General features: G+C 55.9%; 1 protein-coding gene across 2 annotated transcripts in view; it reads left to right on the top strand.

Moving 5' to 3' along the window:
* Window positions 1-18,500, top strand: part of DHX34 (DExH-box helicase 34) — a 30,108-nt gene that overhangs the window by 8,876 nt on the left and 2,732 nt on the right. For both annotated transcript variants that reach the window (XM_059666067.1, XM_059666066.1), the window contains 10 exons: window positions 1,695-1,949; window positions 4,279-4,381; window positions 5,748-5,965; window positions 9,446-9,620; window positions 11,943-12,136; window positions 12,742-12,843; window positions 13,515-13,754; window positions 13,879-14,052; window positions 14,403-14,520; window positions 15,634-15,740. In XM_059666067.1, the coding sequence (XP_059522050.1) occupies window positions 1,695-1,949; window positions 4,279-4,381; window positions 5,748-5,965; window positions 9,446-9,620; window positions 11,943-12,136; window positions 12,742-12,843; window positions 13,515-13,754; window positions 13,879-14,052; window positions 14,403-14,520; window positions 15,634-15,740 (1,686 nt within the window). The remainder of the gene's footprint in view (window positions 1-1,694; window positions 1,950-4,278; window positions 4,382-5,747; window positions 5,966-9,445; window positions 9,621-11,942; window positions 12,137-12,741; window positions 12,844-13,514; window positions 13,755-13,878; window positions 14,053-14,402; window positions 14,521-15,633; window positions 15,741-18,500) is intronic.

Below are 18,500 nucleotides of genomic sequence, written 5' to 3'. Positions count from 1 at the left end.
GGGGTGGGCCTGACTCCACCACATTTCACTCACCATCCACCTGAGATGTAACTATTGTTGAAGAAACTGAAACCAAGAGGCAAACCTTTTTTTTCAGGTCCTCTCAAAATTGCTATACTCAAGCTAGCCGAAGATTCTTTTTTTAAAAAATTTATTTTTATGAATATATTTTTATTTTAGAGAGGAAGAAAGAGGGAGAGAGAGATAGAAACATCAATGATGAGAGAGAATCATTGATCAGTTGCCTCCTGCATGCCCCCTACCGGGGATTGAGCCTGCAACCCAGGCATGTGCCTTTGACTGGAATTGAACCTGGGACCCTTCAGTTCACAAGCCAGTGCTCTATCCACTGAGCCAAACTAGCTAGGGCCAGAGATTCTTTTTTTTTTTTTAAATATATTTTATTGATTTTTTACAGAGAGGAAGGGAGAGGGATAGAGAGTTAGAAACATCGATGAGAGAGAAACACCGATCAGTTGCCTCCTGTACACCCCCTACTGGGGATGTGCCCGCAACCAAGGTACATGTCCTTGACCGGAATCGAACCCGGGACCCTTCAGTCCGCAGGCCGACGCTCTATCCACTGAGCCAAACCGGCCAGGGCCAGAGATTCTTTTTAGCATCCCAGCTCTTTAGTCCTGAACTCTCAGTCAGCAACTTCTATCTTGAACTTTCCCTGGGGGTCACCACAACATGAGGAACTGTATTAAAGGGTCGCGGCATTAGGAAACTTGAGAACCACTGATCTAGGCCAAGCATGTCAAACTCAAAGGCTAACACGGGTCAAATAAACAAGATTTAAGTGTATGTGGCCGCAAAAAATCAAAAGCTTCAATTTTCATAGAAACGTAGGTTTATTTCAATAGAGACATGCTGAATACAAAGAACTGAAATAAATGAGTCATCGTTAACATAAAATAATAGAACATTTTAATAAAAATTGATATTTTTTCTTGACCATTAACTTACCAGACACTGAAGATCTGCACAAATTAATAAGCGTCACGCAAATAAACCTATTTTTCTTGTTCTCCAAAAGCTAAATATTTCCTGTTGCGCACACCAAACAAGTCAGTGCAAGACTAATGACATGGCAATCGGCTGCTAAAATATTCGCTGCTAGTATTAGTGGAGAGAAATGGTGCGCCTGCGCATAAGGTGCATAAGGGAAATGAATGCAATATGATTATAGTAGTCAGTCATTAGCGAATATTATAGTTCATTATTAATAATTATGTGTAACAGGATATTGCAAAAATTAAGTTACGAAATTTTTAAAACGTTTCTTCCATACTATTACATTGCCTGGACTGCAAAAATAATCGTGAGTTTGACATGCTTGTTCTAGGCAGCCATAAAAAAAGAGTGAGGGTTCCTTCTGAGAAGGGATTTCTAGGGTTTTCATCCTGGCTGTACCCCTTAAAATTTGTTGTTAAAGTTATACTCCAGATGTAAAAGAATGTACATCTCATGTGTATAGTTCAATTAATTTTCACCAACCAAATACCTGTATGCAGCCAGCACCCAGATTAAGAAGCATCAAACCTTGTCGGCACCCAGAGGCCTTCCAGTTACCTTCATACTTTGTGCTTTACTGCATCCTGCTCAGGTTGCCTGTGTGAGTGTGGTCTCCCCGCCCTTGCTCTGAGCTGGGGTGACAGCGTGCGCTCATGCCTGGGGCTGTCTCCTCGCAGGTTGTGTACCAGCCAATCGAGGCCGAGCCGTCAGTGTCCAAGTCGGAGAAGCTGGACCCGCGGCCCTTCCTGAGGGTCCTGGAGGCCATCGACAACAAGTACCCCCCCGAGGAGCGGGGCGACCTCCTCGTCTTCCTCAGCGGCATGGCGGAGATCAGCGCCATGCTGGAGGCCGCCCAGCCCTACGCCAGCCACACCCAGCGCTGGGTGGTGCTGCCGCTGCACAGCGCCCTCTCTGTGGCCGACCAGGACAAGGTATCCCGGCAGCCAGGCAGGGTGGGGTCTGGCTGTGTGTGCCGGGGGAGGAGGGGGGTGACAGCACCAGGAGGGCTGCGGGCTGCTCCCATTATCTGGCGGCGCGGGTGCCAGGGTGAGCCTCCTGGTAAAGTGGGAGGCATTGGAGCTTAGCTGTGGGGGCCTAGGAGGGTTTGGAGTAGGAGACGAGGCAGCCAGTCCAGGCAGGGGCACCGGCTTGAGCAAATGTATGGATGTGGGAATCTGTGAGTTGGGTGTGAGGAAAGGTGAAGAGACCACCAGGCTGGAGAGGAAGGGTGCGGGGAGAGAGCACTTTGGGCCAATCTATTAGTTATAAATTTCCCCCAGACTTAGCAGCTTGGAACGATAAACATTCATTATCTCACATAGTTTCTGGAGATCAGGGGTTGGGAAGTGGCTTAGCTGGGGGGTTTCTGGCTCAGGGTCTCATGAGGTTGTAGGTGGCTGGGGCTACACTCACTCGAAGGCTTGACTGGGGCTAGCGGTCCTCACTCACGTGGCTGGCTGTTGGCTGGGGGCCTCTCTAGGGGGCTGCTTCAGTGCCCCTGCAACATGGTGGCTGGTTCTCCCCAGGAGCCCTAAACAGAAGCCACAGCGTCTCCTATGACCTGGCCTTGCAGTCACAGGCCGGCGTTTCGGCAGTGTCCTGTTAGTTAAGTTGTGTGTGTTCACGGGGAAGGTGAGACGCCCTGGGGCCATCCTGGAGGCTGACTGCATAATCTCATCGGCCCAGGCATTGCTTATTGATTGAAGAAAGACCCCTGCGCATCTCCTTGGCGCCTCCCCTGGTGCTGAGGGGGCTCTTTGAGACACAGTGGGAGCCAAGATTTGGCCGTTTCCCCTTACATGGCTGTTGGTCTGCTGGGGAGATGGACAAGTAATTGACAGTTTTACAAATGGTAGAGGAGCCTCCTGAACTCTGAGAGCAGAGTCTTGGTGGATTCAGGAAAGGCTTCCTGGAGGAAGGGGCTTTCAGAACTGACCCGAGAAAGCCGCAGTGCGCCGGGAGGAAGGTCCAGCCGACGTGTGTGGAGCATCTGCTGCGAGTGGCAGGAGTTCTGGGCTCTGTACGCTTGTCTCATTTCGTCCTCACCGCAGTCCTGCCTGCCGGTCCTGTTGTTATTCCCACTTAACAGATTATAGAATCAGAGGTACAGGTACCTGTGCAAAGTCACGTAAGAGGCAGAGCCGGGCTGTGCGTTGGGTAATTTGGCACCAGAGCCCATGCTTTTTTTTTTTTTTTTTTTAATATATTTTTTATTGATTTTTTACAGAGAGGAGGGGAGAGGGATAGAGAGTTAGAAACATCGATGAGAGAGAAACATCGATCAGCTGCCTCCTGCACACTCCCCACTGGGGATGTGCCCGCAACCAAGGTACATGCCCTTGACCAGAATTGAACCTGGGACCTTTCAGTCCACAGGCCGACGCTCTATCCACTGAGCCAAACCGGTTAGGGCGAGCCCATGCTCTTAACGAGAGGTTGGTAAACTTGTAAAGGGCCAGGGAGTCCATATTTGTGGGTTCTCAGTCACAGCAAATCTGTTACAGCGGGAAGCGCAGCTGTAGACGGGCCAGGCGAGGCTGTGCCATTAAACTTGATCCACAGACACAGGTGGCAGGCTGGTTTGGTCTCCAGGCCATAGTCGCTGACCCTCGCTGTAAGCCACTATGCTTGACTGTCTCTGGGGTCCTAGAGAAGGGCCTGTGCAAAGGGCCTGGGGTGAGAAAAAGACGGGGCCGCTGGGAAGCTACAGGGCTGGGGTCCAGACTATGAAGGGAAAGTCAGGGGAGGTGGGACTGGAGAGCTACACAGGGTTTGACCACCAGGGTCCTTGAGGACCCAGTTTGGTACCTGGGTTTTGTCCCAAGAGCAGTGGGGAGCCATGGGAGGGTTCTAAGCAAGGCGGGGCCAGTGCCAGTTTGTGCTTCAGCAGATCCCTCTGCTGCGTGTGGAGGATGGGCTGGAGGGAATAAGTCTGGAGGCCAGAGACCAAGGAGGAAGCTGGAGCAGCATCTGGGTGGGGAAGGAGGGGCCTGGACCAGGGCAGGGCCGTGGGTGCTGGGGGATGGAAATGTTGAAGATGTCCATGTGTGTGTGGAACGGGGAGGGAGGGGAGGGCCCAGGACAGCCCAGGCACCTGGTCCAGAATGCTGAGCCATCTCGGAGGTGGAGACTTGAGGAGGACAGGCTTTGGTGGGAGGCACCGAGGCCAGGTTAGACACCCCGGGGGTGTCCAGGAGGCCCCTGGACACACGGGTGAGTAAGGGCCGACTTAGCCCCTGGTCACCTACTTACCGCCCCCAGGTATTTGACGTGGCCCCCCCTGGAGTCCGGAAATGCATCCTCTCCACCAACATCGCCGAGACCTCAGTCACCATCGACGGGATCCGCTTTGTAGTCGATTCCGGTAAGGGCTGCCCGAGCGACCCAGGGGCGGGCGGGGAGTGAGTGTGGGAGGTGGAGTTGTGCCGAGGGACCGAGACCGCCAGACCAGAGCTTGAGGGCTGTGGAGCAGTGGCAACGTCTAAATCTTTCTCAGACATTCCAAGCTTGCTCCTGCCGCAGGGCCTTGCACTGACTGTGGTCTCTGCTGAGAACTGTCTTTCTCCGAATACCCACAGGGCTCACTCCATCCCCTGCCAGGGCCCGCGTCTGTCTCCCCTAGAGGCCCGGCTTGTCCACTTCGTCTGCGTGACCTCCCCCTTCTCCCGCGGCCTTGCTTTCCTGGTGGGGCTTTATTTTCTCCCTGGTGTGGGCATCACATTTCACATCCGTTGATCTGCTTCTTGCCCGCCCTCCCGGGTGGACTTCTCTGGAAAGTCGGCAGCGCACAGTGGCTCGGGGACCCTGCTGGCTGTGTGCCCAGGGTCGGGTCCCTGACACTGTGTGTTCTTTGTGAAATGGCTGTAATGACAGTGCCTCCCTCAGGCTGTAGGATTAAATGAGTGGATACACTTGGTACCTGGCACAGAGGGAACCCTCAGTAAATGTTAGCCATTACCTTACAGTGTTGAATCTGGGAGGCCAGCGATAAAACATTCCATAGGTTTATGTACCATTAAGATTCTTAAATGCTGTCCATTAAACATAGACATGCCAGTGGTTTTAAAATGCATCAGAGACAGCTCAATAGGAACAAAGGTCGGCCTCGGAATCGATGAGATATGGTGCGTGTTCAGCGCCGTGAGACCAGGGACTTTGCTTTGTCCACAGCTGTGTCCCTGCTGCCAGGTACAGTGCCCACCACATGGTAGGTTCTTCACAGCACTTGTCAGCTGTCCGAGCCTCTGAGTAAACAAAGGCTTGAAAAAATAAATGAAAAGATGTGTGGCCCTAGCCAGTTTGGCTCACTGGATAGAGCGTCGGCCTGCGGACTGAAGGGTCCCAGGTTCGATTCCGGCCAAGGGCATGAACCTTGGTTGCAGGCACATCCCCAGTAGGGGGTGTGCAGGAGGCAGCTGATCGATGTTTCTCTCTCATTGATGTTTCTAACTCTCTATCCCTCTCCCTTCCTCGCTGTAAAAAATCAATAAGATGTATTTTTTAAAAAAAAGAAAGAATAGAAAAGAAAAGATGTGTGAATGAGGAAATGCCAGATTACATTAACCGAATGTCAGGGCTGGGCCCAGAATGAGCCGTGGGTCAGTGTTCATGGAACAGGAGTACGTGAGGGCGAGTGGATGAAGGGCTGGGAGAGGACCGGTGTATGCAGGCCCCATGTGGCTGCTGCACACACATGCCCATTCCTCCCTGTACCCCCCTCACCCCCCAAGGGAAGGTGAAGGAGATGAGCTACGACCCCCAGGCCAAACTGCAGCGGCTGCAGGAGTTCTGGATCAGCCAGGCCAGTGCCGAGCAGCGGAAGGGCCGGGCGGGCCGCACAGGCCCCGGCGTCTGCTTCCGCCTCTACGCTGAATCCGACTACGATGCCTTCGCCCCCTACGCTGTGCCGGAGATTCGGAGGGTCGCCCTGGACGCGCTGGTCCTGCAGGTGAGGGGGGCAGGGGGGACGGGGTCCTGAGTGCTGCGCCAGCCAGGAACCGGGAGGCATGTAGACAGGACCAGTCCCAGTGTTCAGGGCCCAGGAGAGCTGGGCCAGCCAGGCCACTGAGGGGCACTGGTTCCTTTCAAATGTCAGATCCCGTGTTGAGGAGGGAGTTGTTCCCCAAAGCCATGGAGTCACGGGAGGAACCTCATGACTCACTCAGGGCTCTTTCTGCTGTAACAGAAAACCCATCAAGAACTGGCTTTAGCCCTAGCCGGTTCGGGGCAGTGGATAAAGCATCAGCCCACAGGGTGAAGAGTCCCAGGTTCAGTTCCAGTCAAGGGCACGTACTGGGCTGCAGGCTCAATCCCCAGCCTGGTCAGGGCGTGTGCTGGAGGCAGCCAGTCAATGGGTCTCTCTCACATCGATGTTTCTCTCTCCTCCTCCTCCTCCTCCTTCTTCCTTCCATTCTCTCTAAAAATCAGTGGTTTCCTTGGGTGAGGATTATCAACAACAAAAAAGAAGTGGCTTTTACCTGGGCCAGTGTGGCTCAGTGGTTGAGCGTTGGCCCATGAACCAGGAGGTCAAGGTTCAATTCCTGGTGAGGGCCCATGCCCAGGTTGCGGACTCAATCCCCAGTGCGGGGTGTGCAGGAGGCGACTGATGGATGTTTCTTTCTCATCGATATTTCTATTTCTCTATTCCTCTCCCTTCCTCTCTCTAAAATCAATCTATATGTATATATATATGTATATATATATATATATATATATATATGTGTGTGTGTGTGTGTGTGTGTGTGTGTATATATATATATATATATATATATATATATATATATATATACATTTTTAAAAATGGCTTTTAAAACCAGGGTTTCCCCATACATGTGATGTCATGGCTCATATCTCAGTCGTTAGTTTCGATTAGATGAGACAAATAGACCCACTCCCATAGCGGCCAACACAACAGAACTTGTGTTCTCAGTTGGCGGCGGTTTCCTTTACTCAGGGACCCAGGCCCCTTCCCTCTCATGGCTCCGTCATCTCCCTGGGGCTCTTCATCTGTCAGCCATACAGTGGGGAAGGAGTATGGGATGGGTTTGGGGCTTTAAGGGTCAGGCCTGCAAGTGGAGTACTTCCCTTCCACTGCCCCTGGCCAGAGCTGGGTCCCAGCCACACCTCACTGCGGGGGAGGCTGGGAAATGTAGTCTCTGTGCTCAGGAAGAAGAGGCAGAGGAAAGTGGGAGCAGCGGATGGCGTCTGCTCCAGGCCCATATGTGTATGAGTGCGCCAGCCAGCCCCTTCCTACAGGGGACGCACGCTGATAGTTTCTGTTTGTTTGGTTTAATATTTTTTTTTATATATATTTTATTGATTTTTTACAGAGAGGAAGGGAGAGAGATAGAGAGTTAGGAATATCGATGAGAGAGAAACATCGATCAGCTGCCTCCTGCACATCTCCTACTGGGGATATGCCCGCAACCCAGGTACATGCCCTTGACCGGAATCGAACCTGGGACCTTTCAGTCCGCAGGCCGACGCTCTATCCACTGAGCCAAACTGGTTTCAGCGGTTTAATATTTTTAAATGCTGGTTGTGAGCCACTGCATGGAGTTCTGGACCCAAAAACACTGGCTTAAACAACAAGGAAAAAGTCTCGTTTCATATGCCACAAAGCCCGAGACGGGGAGGTTCCAGGCTTGGTTATTTAAATGGATTCGTGATGTCATAAAGGACCGGGCCTTTTCCGTCTTAGCAACATCAGTTTATCAGCAGCTCTCCTAGTAATAACGATAATGACGATGACGATGAAACATCACTTACCTAGTGCGCACAGTGGCTAGGCCCTATCCTGAGTGTTTTATGTATGGAACCTCACAAAAGCTCTGTGGGGTCAGTAATCCTATTCTGATGTGTGGGTGCACAGAGAGGTTAAGTAACTTGACCCAGGTCACACAGCTGACAAGTGGCAGAGCCCGGGTTCTATTTGAGGCTGTCAGGCTCCAAGTTTGCCTCTTGAATGCCAGCTGGCGGTTGTGGGCATCATCTCCTCCTCCTTTACCATCTAGAGCAGCCGTGGGCAAACTACGGCCCGCGGGCCGGATCCGGCCCGTTTGAAATGAATAAAACTAAAAAAAAAAAAAAAAGACCGTACCCTTTTATGTAATGATGTTTACTTTGAATTTATAGTAGTTCACACAAACACTCCATCCATGCTTTTGTTCCGGCCCTCCGGTCCAGTTTAAGAACCCATTGTGGCCCTCGAGTCAAAAAGTTTGCCCACCCCTGGTCTAGAGACAGAAGCAGCCAACTGTCCCTGTTTGTGGGTCTAATTGTTTTTTTTAATCTTCACCCAAGGAGTGAGGATATTTTTCCCATTGATTTTTAGAGAGAGTGGAAGGGAGGTGGGAATGTGGGGGGGAGAGAGAGAAACATCAATGCGTCAAAAACATCTATCGTTTCCCTCCCACATGTGCCCTGACCAGGGGCGGGGATCAGACCTGCAAACCAGGTACATGCCCTTGACTAGGAATCGAACTTGTGACCCTCCAGTGCACAGGCCGATGCTCTAACCACTGGTCCATATCGGCAGGGCTGTGGGTCTAATTTTTAAGGCCATAGGAACCTTTCCCAGAGCCTTTTGGCCAACTTCCCAGTCTGTCTTGTTGGCAGAACTGGGTCACGTGTGTCCACTCTATGACCTGTAATTGTCCAGGGGTGTGGCATTGCCAGACTGGATCGGAGCACTGATTCTTAGCCCCAGCTACACACTGGAACCACCTGGAGAGCTTTAAAAAAAAAAAAAAAATCCATACCCGCCCCCTACCCAGAGCTTTTAATTTAAAGATCTTTCAGTGGGTACTGGGTGATCCCTCAGACAACATCAGGGTTTGGTGAACAGAGAGGAAGGTGGGAAAGCTGGACGACCAGATACCAGGTGGCCTCCAGATCAGGGCCAGGTGAGCAGGTCACCTCCCTGGAAGACGGGCTGAGCCCCCGGGCTCTCTGAGCTTCCCTCTGGCTCTCTCATAGTCACACTTCTCGCCATGCCAGGCCTGGTGGTGTGTGTGTTCCCCACCACCCTCTGCCCCCTCTGGCCTCTGAGTTATTGGGGATTCTTTGGTCGAAAGTGAGAGAAACTCAAACTCTTGTAAGCAGGAAAGGGGATTTTATGGATATGTGCACCCATTGTGGGGGGAGGTCTAGTCGGGAACAATGAAGGATTTCTCCATCTGTGGTGGGTCGGGTAATTTCCAGGCAATGGAAGAATAACCACAGCGTCTCTGAGCTTCTATCCGGGCCTCTCACAACCAGAGGATGCTGAATTCTCGCTACCAGTTTACAAAGTCCCAGGGAAGGATTCTGATTGGCCCGGCTCGGGTCATGTGCTCATTCCTTAGTCAATTGTGATCCCTGAGCCCTCTGAGTGCTCCACAGTGGCTCACGTGTCCCCCATTCCTGGGGGCTTTGGTTCTCATTCTAGATGAAGAGCATGAGCGTGGGAGACCCCCGAACCTTCCCCTTCATCGAGCCCCCCCCACCAGCCAGCCTGGAAACGGCCATCCTCTACCTCCGGGACCAGGGGGCTCTGGACAGCTCCGAGGCCCTCACCCCTATCGGGTCCCTGCTGGCCCAGCTGCCTGTGGACGTCGTGATTGGTGAGGACCCCCCTTGGGGTGACCACGCAGGTCCCTGGGTGGGTTGGGCCACTGCTCGCAAGCCTGCTCCCTCTCCAGGCCCTGTTCTTGCGTTCGCAAGTCCCCGGTGCGGGCACTGTGCTGGGCACCAGGGATACAGCAGTAAACAAACAGGGCTCTGCACAGCCCGTCCCCAGCTGTGCCCTGGGCTGCCCTTGCGGTGGGCGGTAAGGGTTTCAAAACCTCTTCCTCTTGCTCATTCTTGCGCCACCCCTGCCCCGCCCGAGGAGCTCGCTGACTCCCCCGTGTTCATTCTGCCCGATTCTCCCGACTCAAGACATTCTGTGTCCACCGACGGTCCACAGCCCACAGCACAGCCCCGCAGAGCGCCACCAGCCACCACCGTGGCACCGTGCCCCCAGCACAGACACTCCGCACAGCCTTCTGCCGTGTTAGCCCTTAAAGCCCATCCCTGCAGGCCCGTGTTAGCTCTTAAAGCCCACCCCTGCAGGCCCGTGTTAGCCCTTAACGCCCATCCCTGCAGGCCCGTGATAGCCCTTAAAGCCCATCCCTGCAGGCCCGTGTTAGCCCTTAACGCCCATCCCTGCAGGCCCGTGTTAGCTCTTAAAGCCCACCCCTGCAGGCCCGTGTTAGCCCTTAACGCCCATCCCTGCAGGCCCGTGATAGCCCTTAACGCCCATCCCTGCAGGCCCGTGTTAGCCCTTAACGCCCATCCCTGCAGGCCCCTGATAGCCCTTAAAGCCCATCCCTGCAGGCCCGTGATAGCCCTTAAAGCCCATCCCTGCAGGCCCGGCGCTCGGCCGCTGAGGCTGTGACGGTTCTTTCTGTTTGCTTAGAGCAGGGGCGGGACCCTTTCTCTGCCAGGGGCCATCTGGACATTTATAACATCGTTTGCTCATTCACGGGCCATACACAATTATCAGCTTAAAATTAGCTGCTGTATTTGGTCAGACCTTTAATTAACTCACCCCTATCGCCTTGGCCTCCTATGGCCCTCGGCCCTCGGGGCGGACCTTCCCACCCCTGCTCTAGAGGGAAACAGGCCTGAGAGGGAAAGGAACATTCCACATGCCGTGAGCACTTCCTGTGTGCCAGTGGGAGCACTTCCTGTGTGCCAGTGACGGGCTTTGTGGGCCTCATGTCGTTTCATTCTCACATAGAGGGGGTGGCTCCCCCAGGCACCCTGTTGTACAGATGAGGAAACTGAGGCCTGGTGGGGTGGGGCCTGTGCCCAAGGGAAGGGGCCAGGCCAGTGAGAGAGCCTGGGTTTGATCGCACGTCACCCCCACGGGACAGGAGTGAGTGACACTCGCTTCCCACGAGGAGACGAGGCTCAGAGAAAGCCTGTCCCTGGCTCCCATCACTGTCCGTGGGCAGAGCTGGGGCACTCCAGGCCAGGCGGGCACGTGGGTTCCCAGGCCCCCGGGCAAGAGACAGATGACACGGTGCTGGGCTGTGGTGGCTCAGTCACGGGTCGGGCACTGCGAGCCCTGCAGGTGGAACAGCAGGTGGATGCGCTGTCAGCCCCTCGCACAGATGGGGAAACGAGGCAAGAGGGATGGAGGGGCCTGCCCAGCTGATGGACGGAGCTAGGGGCCCGGGACAGACTTGTTTTCCTGCCCGCCTTTATCTTAGGAGGCTAGATGTGAACAGGAACTTTCTGGAAAGGCAGTCAGGGGACCGTGGGCTGAGTCAGATGCGTGACGTACAGGCAGTGACTGCAGGGCGGGCGGGAGCAGCCTGAGCATCGAAACGCCACGGGGATACTGCTCCTGCCGCTTTCTTCCTTCTCTCTGTCCTTCCCTGTCCCCCCTCCACCCCTCCCACTCCCTCCTCCTGGCCCCTGCTTCCTCCCCGTCTCTCCCTTTATCCTCCTCTCCATCTTCCCCGCCTCTGCCTTGAATGGAATAAAGATGGCAGGAGAGATTCACACCGTGATGGGTGCAAAAGCCAGCAGCGCCCGCTGTGTGCCAGGCAGACCAGGGACAGCTGGCGTGGCGGTCGCGTTCTGGGGAGGACAGTGCCGTGGCAGGTCCCGTAAAATGAGTCCCAGGAAGAAACGGAAGCCAGGCCCATGGGGAGAGGTGCTGGGGGGCCGGGAGGAAAGAAAGAAGCAGTAGCCAGTCCCCACCACATGTCTGAGGAGGTGCTTGTCTCCAGCTACAGATGGGGAAACTGAGGCCTTGCCCAAGGTCATGTGACTGAGAGCACAGTGTGTCCATCTGGCTCCCGAGGCCCTTTGTGAGCCGGAGGGAGGGAGGGAGGGAGGGAGGGAGGGAGGGAGGGAGGATGGGGGAGGCTCAGCTCGCCGCCCGCCCCCAGGGAAGATGCTGATCCTGGGCTCCATGTTCCACCTGGCGGAGCCCGTGCTCACCATCGCGGCCGCCCTCAGCGTCCAGTCGCCCTTCACGCGCAGCGCCCAGAACAACCCGGAAGGTGCGGCAGCGCGGCGGCCCCTGGAGAGTGACCTGGGCGACCCCTTCACGCTCTTCAATGTCTTCAACACCTGGGTGCAGGTGAGGCCGGTGGGGACACCCCTGTCTGACTGTCAGGCACAGAGTCAGGGCCTCCCTGCGGCTGTGGCTCCTCCTCATGCCCCACCCCCAGCCCATGGACGCCACCATTCTGACCAGCACGTGCAGAGCTCAGGCCCGAGGGGAGCCTGGGCTTCTAAACTGCCATTAAAACCAGACTCCTAGGGTAGCACCTGTTTATCCCAAAACACATTCCCTGAGCCCGCCCCCTGGGCCTGGCCCTGTGCTGGGACCTGGTGATGAGCAAAACCACCTGACCCTGCCCTCCTGGTGCAGGGGGTCAGACCTATCCCTAGACAGTGACCACCCAGACTAGGCTGCAGTGGGAGCACAAGGGGCTGAGAGAGGCTGGAGCGGGTGTCTGACTCAGTGTGGTCTGGGAGGGCTTCTTGGAGGAAGGGGCAGTGGGGCTGACTCCTGGAAAAGGGAGAAAGCAGGTGTCATGGAGGGCCGACAGGTCTCCACCTGCCTTGCATCTCCCAGTGGCTGGTGTTCAGGCCCATACTGGGGTGGTCTGGGTGGGAGGTCAGTCCCCCGCCCCTCCCCCAGCTGGCCAGGCCCCAACACCTGGCATCTACCTCCACCAGGTGAAATCTGAACGGAGCAGAAACTCCCGGAAGTGGTGCCGCCGCCGGGGCATAGAGGAGCATAGGCTGTATGAGATGGCCAACCTGCGGCGCCAGTTCAAGGTGAGGCCCAGGACCAGGGTGGGGGCCAGCCCCGCCCAGGCAGACAGGAGGCCAGAGTGCTGGGGAGACAGAGTGAGGGCACCTGAGCGCACTCTGGAACGCAGCCTCTTTCCTTCTCTACCACAGAGGTCAGGGTCCCACCCTGCACCCTCCTCCCCCACCAGCAGACGACCAGGTGTGGGGGTGGAAATCCAGGAGGGCTCTTGGGGGTGGCGCACAGGGTCAGCGGTCATGTGCTGCATCCTCATGGGCCAGGGGTGCGGAGCTGGCCGTGCGCTTGCTCAGGCTGAGTGCTAGGAGGCACCAGATCTGGGGCCAGACATCCCAGCGGCACATCCCAGCTCTGCCATTTGCTAGCAGTGTGACCCCGGGCAAGCTCCTGGGCCTCTCTGGGCCTCAGCCGGGGAAGTAACAGCCAGCAGCAGCGACTGCTCTCTCACGGAGCAGCCATGTGCGCCTGCGCCTGCAGATGGCGGTTCTTACCCGCACATCTCAGCGCCAGCAGCCTCGTGGGCGGCATGGGGAGCATCCCGGTTCCCATCTGAGGAACGTGTGGCTCAGAGGCTGACACTGCCCGCCGGCGAGTGGCAGGCCCCTCTCTTGAATGTGTCGGTCCAGAGCCTGCCCCCCCGGCCTGCGCTGTGTCCCTCACTGGGCCCATCTGTCCCCAGGAGCTGTTGGAGGACCACGGGCTGCTGGCCGGGGCCCAGGCCGCGAAGCCGGGGGACAGCTACAGCCGGCTGCAGCAGCGCCGCGAGCGCCGGGAGCTGTACCAGCTGAAGCGCCAGCACGAGGAGGGAGGGGGGCGCAGGCGCAAGGTCCTGCGGCTGCAGGAGGAGGAGGATGGCCGCTCCAGCGACGAGGACCAGGGCAAAGCCTCGCGGGCGGCCAGCGACCACGTGGACATCCAGGTGGGGCACCACGGGGCCGTCCTGGGGGCCTGGGGGACAGGGCGCGGCCCCAGCAGTCTACATAACCTCTGGGTCCACGTGTCCCAGACAAGCCCGTGGGACCCCCCTCCCGATGTCCCCACAGGATGTGAAGTTTAAGCTGCGGCACAACCTGGAGCAGCTGCAGGCGGCCGCCAGCTCGGCCCAGGCGCTGACCCGGGACCAGATGGCCCTGCTCAAGCTGGTGCTGGCCCGGGGCCTCTACCCGCAGCTCGCCATCCCGGACCCGTTCAACAGCGGCCGCAAGGACTCGGATCAGGTGGGCCTCACGCACAGCTTCCCGGCTCTGCTCTGCGCTGGCACGTGGCCTTGACTGCAGCAGCCCCGGCCCTGCCTGTGTGGGGCTACAGTCCGGTGGGGGCGGCACACTGTTCCCAGACAGCTGGCCCAGAGTGGTGGCGCCGGGGCGGGGAGCCCGGGGCTGGAGGAGCACAGAGGGGCCCCGGCCAGGCTGGCAGGGGCCAGGCTGGCCTTCCTGAAGGGGGCTTCTGAGGCAGGAGGGGGAACCCGGCCAAGAGGGTGGAGAAGAGCGTTGCGGGCAGGACAGCGGGAAGAGGGCAGAGCACACCTGAGGGCCTCTGTCACCTGGCGCCTCCCTTTGGCCTCCAGATTTTCCACACCCAGGCCAAGCAGGGCACCGTGCTGCACCCCACCTGCGTCTTCGCCAGCAGCCCCGAGGTGCTGCACACGCAGGAGCCCGAGGCCGGGGGCGGCGAAGGGAGCCGAGGTACGTGAGCCGAGTGGGGAGAGAACCCCCTGCTCCTCCCCGCACTCGGCCTTCGCTGGGCTGCTGAGGGGGGTCATGCAGGCCGGGAGGTCCCAGGAGCCAGACCCGGCGGGGGGCCGTGGCGCGTTTACCCGCTTGGCGCGGGCGGACCTCAGCAGGGAGGTGCCCGGGGGCTGAGTGTGCAGCCCGTCCCGAGCCTGCCCCGGGGCTGTGAGCTCCTGGCCTGGTGCTGCCCCGGGCTCCCCTGGCCCCTTCCCTGTGACATTATTTTTCATTTTTATGAAATTTTTTTATTGATTTTAGAGACAGGAGAGAGAAACATGGATCTGTTGTTCCACTTATTTACGCAGTCGTTGGCTGCCTCTCGTGTGTGCCCTGGTCAGGGATGGGACCCACGACCTCGGTGTATCAGGACAGCACTAACCCACTGAGCTGCCCGGCCACGTTTCCCTTTTCTTTTTTTAATTTTGAAAACTTCTATCCTGTGTCACCCAAGTGGACAAACCCTCACTCGCTGTCAGCGTTTGCCACCCTTCTGACCGTTTAGTTTTTCTTCCTTTTTGCTGGAGCATCTGAAACATTTCAGTCATCAGATCACTTAGGATAACGATGACCGTTTTAGCATCCCCACAATGCTGTTCTCGCTCCTAACAAAACTGACAATATTTCCCAATGTCACCGAAAAGCCAAAGTCACATTCATTATGACAAAGTATTTAAAACGAAGCCACAGGCATTTTCTCGTTACACACACACGAGCATCTTCTTCATGTGGATGGTTAAATGGCTGGGGGACAGGAAGGCCTGGGGGATGGATGCGTGTCGGGGTGAGTGGGACAGCGGTGGGCAGGGTGGGCCTGAGCTGTCCTATTTTTTTTTTTTAATATACTTTATTGATTTTTTACAGAGAAGAAGGGAGAGGGATAGAGAGTTAGAAACATCGATGAGAGAGATCGATCAGCTGCCTCCTGCATGCCCCCCACTGGGGATGTGCCCGCAACCAGGGTACATGCCCTTGACCGGAATCGAACCCGGGACCCTTGAGTCCGCAGGCTGACGCTCTATCCACTGAGCCAAACCGGTTCGGCCTGAGCTGTCCTCTTGATCCTTTCAGATGACAAGGACAAGATGAGCAGCAAGCACCAGCTCCTCACCTTCGTCTCCCTGCTGGAGACCAACAAGCCGTACCTGGTGAACTGTGTCCGCATCCCTGCTCTCCAGGTGGGTCCCGGTGTGGCGACTGCATCACAGGATTTGGGCCTGAGGAGTTGCCTTCCCCTGCTGGCTGCAGGCATCGGCCGCAGACGGTTGGGCGGCTGCTGTCCTCTGTTTGTGCGCTCGTGTAGCAGCGCCTGCTGTGTGTCAGGAGCTATTGAAGGTGCTGGGAACAGCAGTGAACTAAGCAAGACCCGGGCCCTGCTCTCCTGGAGCTGACGTCCAGTGAGGGAGGGCAGAAAATAGCAATGGACAAAGGACAGCACTAAACGAGGGTTCCAGGAAGTTAAAAGGAATCGGGCCAGGATAGGAGGGGTGGGTGAGGGTGAGGGTGCGGGACAGGTTCCAGTAGGAAATAAGGCGATCTGGACGGGCCTCAATGAGAAGGTACGATTGAGCAAAGACCTGAAGGGAGGGCAGGAGAGAGGAAGAAGCCATAGGGAGTCCTGGGAGAAGTGTCCAAGCAGCAAGCGCAAAGGTCCTGAGGCACACAAGCTTGGCCTGCACAGGGAACAGCTGGAGCAGTTAGTGAGGAGAAGCATTGCCAGACGTGAGGTCAGAGCGACAGGTCAGAGAGGAGGTCAGGAGGCGGGTGAGACTGGAGCCCGCCCCCCTCCCTGCAAGCGTTCGGAGCAGAGCTGGGACAGAGTCTGACACGGTTGGAAGAGGGAGCCCAACAAGGAGGCAGAAGGAGGGGACGGTGGCTGGATATGGGTGGAAGCCGAAGATGTGCTCAGGTTGCAGATGTACTTGTATTTGTGCTTGTAGCTGCCGCACCTCGCGGCTCACTGCATGCCAGCTTGTGGTTCTAGGACTGGTGTGTTCTCACTATAGGGGTGAAGACGGCCTCTGGGGGTGTCGGGGGGCTGCCACTTGCCTAAGCCACACAGTGAGCCAGGGCCGGTGTCCCATTACCAGGACCCCCTCGCTTCGCCCCCAGGGAATGTCCTGGGAAGAGAAAAACCCTTCAGGTACCTGAACTCAGTAGATTTTGCTGCTGCTATGATTTAATTTTGTTGTTGTTAATCCTCAGCTGAGGGTATTTTTTTCATTGCTTTTCAGAGAGTGAAGGGGAGAAAGGAAGGGGGAGAGAGAGAAACATCAGTGTGAGAGAGACACATCAACTGGTTGCCTCCTACGTGCACCCAGACCAGGGGCAGGAAGTGAACCCACAACCCAGGTACTTGCCCTGGACCGAGAATTGAACCCATGACCCTTCAGTGTGTGAGCAATGCTCTAACCACTGAGCACACTGGCCAGAGCATTCCTGTGATTTGCATTGAGCTCTGAGCTGCCCAGTTGTGCTCATTCATTCATTTATTGAGCACCTGCCTTGCACCAGGCATTAATTACTTGTGTAGGTGCTGGGGGTGTTTGTGATCAGAAGCGACAGAGCTCCCTGTGTTCATGGGGCTCACATGCAAGTGGGGGAGGCAGACGGTGAACAGAAACAGAAATAAAGGTCAAGGATGAGGCAGACGCTCCTGTCAGTGCTGGGGAGAGCGGATTGACAAACCCTGTCATCAGCAGGCCCCGGGGGGACACAAGGATTTGCCGGTGGAGACGCTGCCTGGGGTGCAGCCTCCCCGCCCTCCCCTGCACAGGGGGTTCGTGGGGGAGGATTTTAGACACACACGTGGGTAGACAGAATGGATGTTGAACCCTCCTGGCCATCTCCCAGCCCAACATCCACTCCCCCCACACCTCCTAGAATTTTCCCCAACATACTGTGATTCTCACACCGAAGAGTTGAAAGAAGAGTATGGGGAGCACTCATACCCGCATTTCCAAGATTCTTCAAAGGATGTTGGTCTTTTTGGTTAATCTCCACCTGAGGATATTTTTCCATTGATTTTTAGGGAGAGTGGAAGAGAGAGGGAAAGACAGAGAGAAACATCGATGTGAGAAAAGCACATCGGTTGGTTGCCTCCTGCACGAGCCCCGACCAGTGCCCGGGCCAGGGAGGAGCCTGCAACCCAGGTACGTGCCCTTGGCCGGAATCGAACCCAGGACCCTTCGGTCCACAGGCCCGATGCTCTATCCCTGAGCCAAGCCGGCTGCGGCCAAAGGACATTGGTCTTTTGCTTGATGACACACCTGTCCTCACCATTTCAGTAGGTGAGTTTTCTTTTCAATTTTTGCTGCATTTCAAAGTAAGTTGCTGACATCAGTGCCCTTCACCCTTAAGCACTTCAGCATGCATTCCATTAATTAGCATCTACTATTTATTTGTATATTTGAGGGCAAAATGTGTATAGAGCGTTAGGGACACCACTTGAGGAGGGTTGACTTGCATGTAACCCCACCTGTGAAGATGTGGCCATCCCCTCAGCTGTCTGCCCCACCTTGGGTAATGACTACCCTCCTTCTAGAACACTCTGCTCTTTATTCACCCGTCTCTCCAAGTGGCATGTCCGCTCCATGGGGCAGGGACTCGGTCTTCTTGTTCACAGTCGTATCTCTAGCACCTGGAAGAGTGCCTGGCACAGAGTAGGCGTGTAGTAAATGTTTGTTGGCAGGAGTGGATGGATGGATGGATGGATGGATGGATGGATGGTAATTGGTTGGACAGGTGGATGGGTGGGGGAACTGATCGGTACATTGGATGGACAGGTAGATGGATGGACAGGTGGATGGATGGACAGGTGGATGGATGGACAGGTGGATGGATGGACAGTTGGATAGAAGGACAGGTAGATGGATGGACAGTTGGATAGAAGGACAGGTAGATGGATGGACAGATGGATAGAAGGACAGGTAGATGGA

Source organism: Myotis daubentonii, chromosome 15 (assembly GCF_963259705.1).
Source record: "Myotis daubentonii chromosome 15, mMyoDau2.1, whole genome shotgun sequence".
NCBI classification, from domain to species: domain Eukaryota; kingdom Metazoa; phylum Chordata; class Mammalia; order Chiroptera; family Vespertilionidae; genus Myotis; species Myotis daubentonii.
This window is presented reverse-complemented; position numbering and strand designations above follow the sequence as displayed.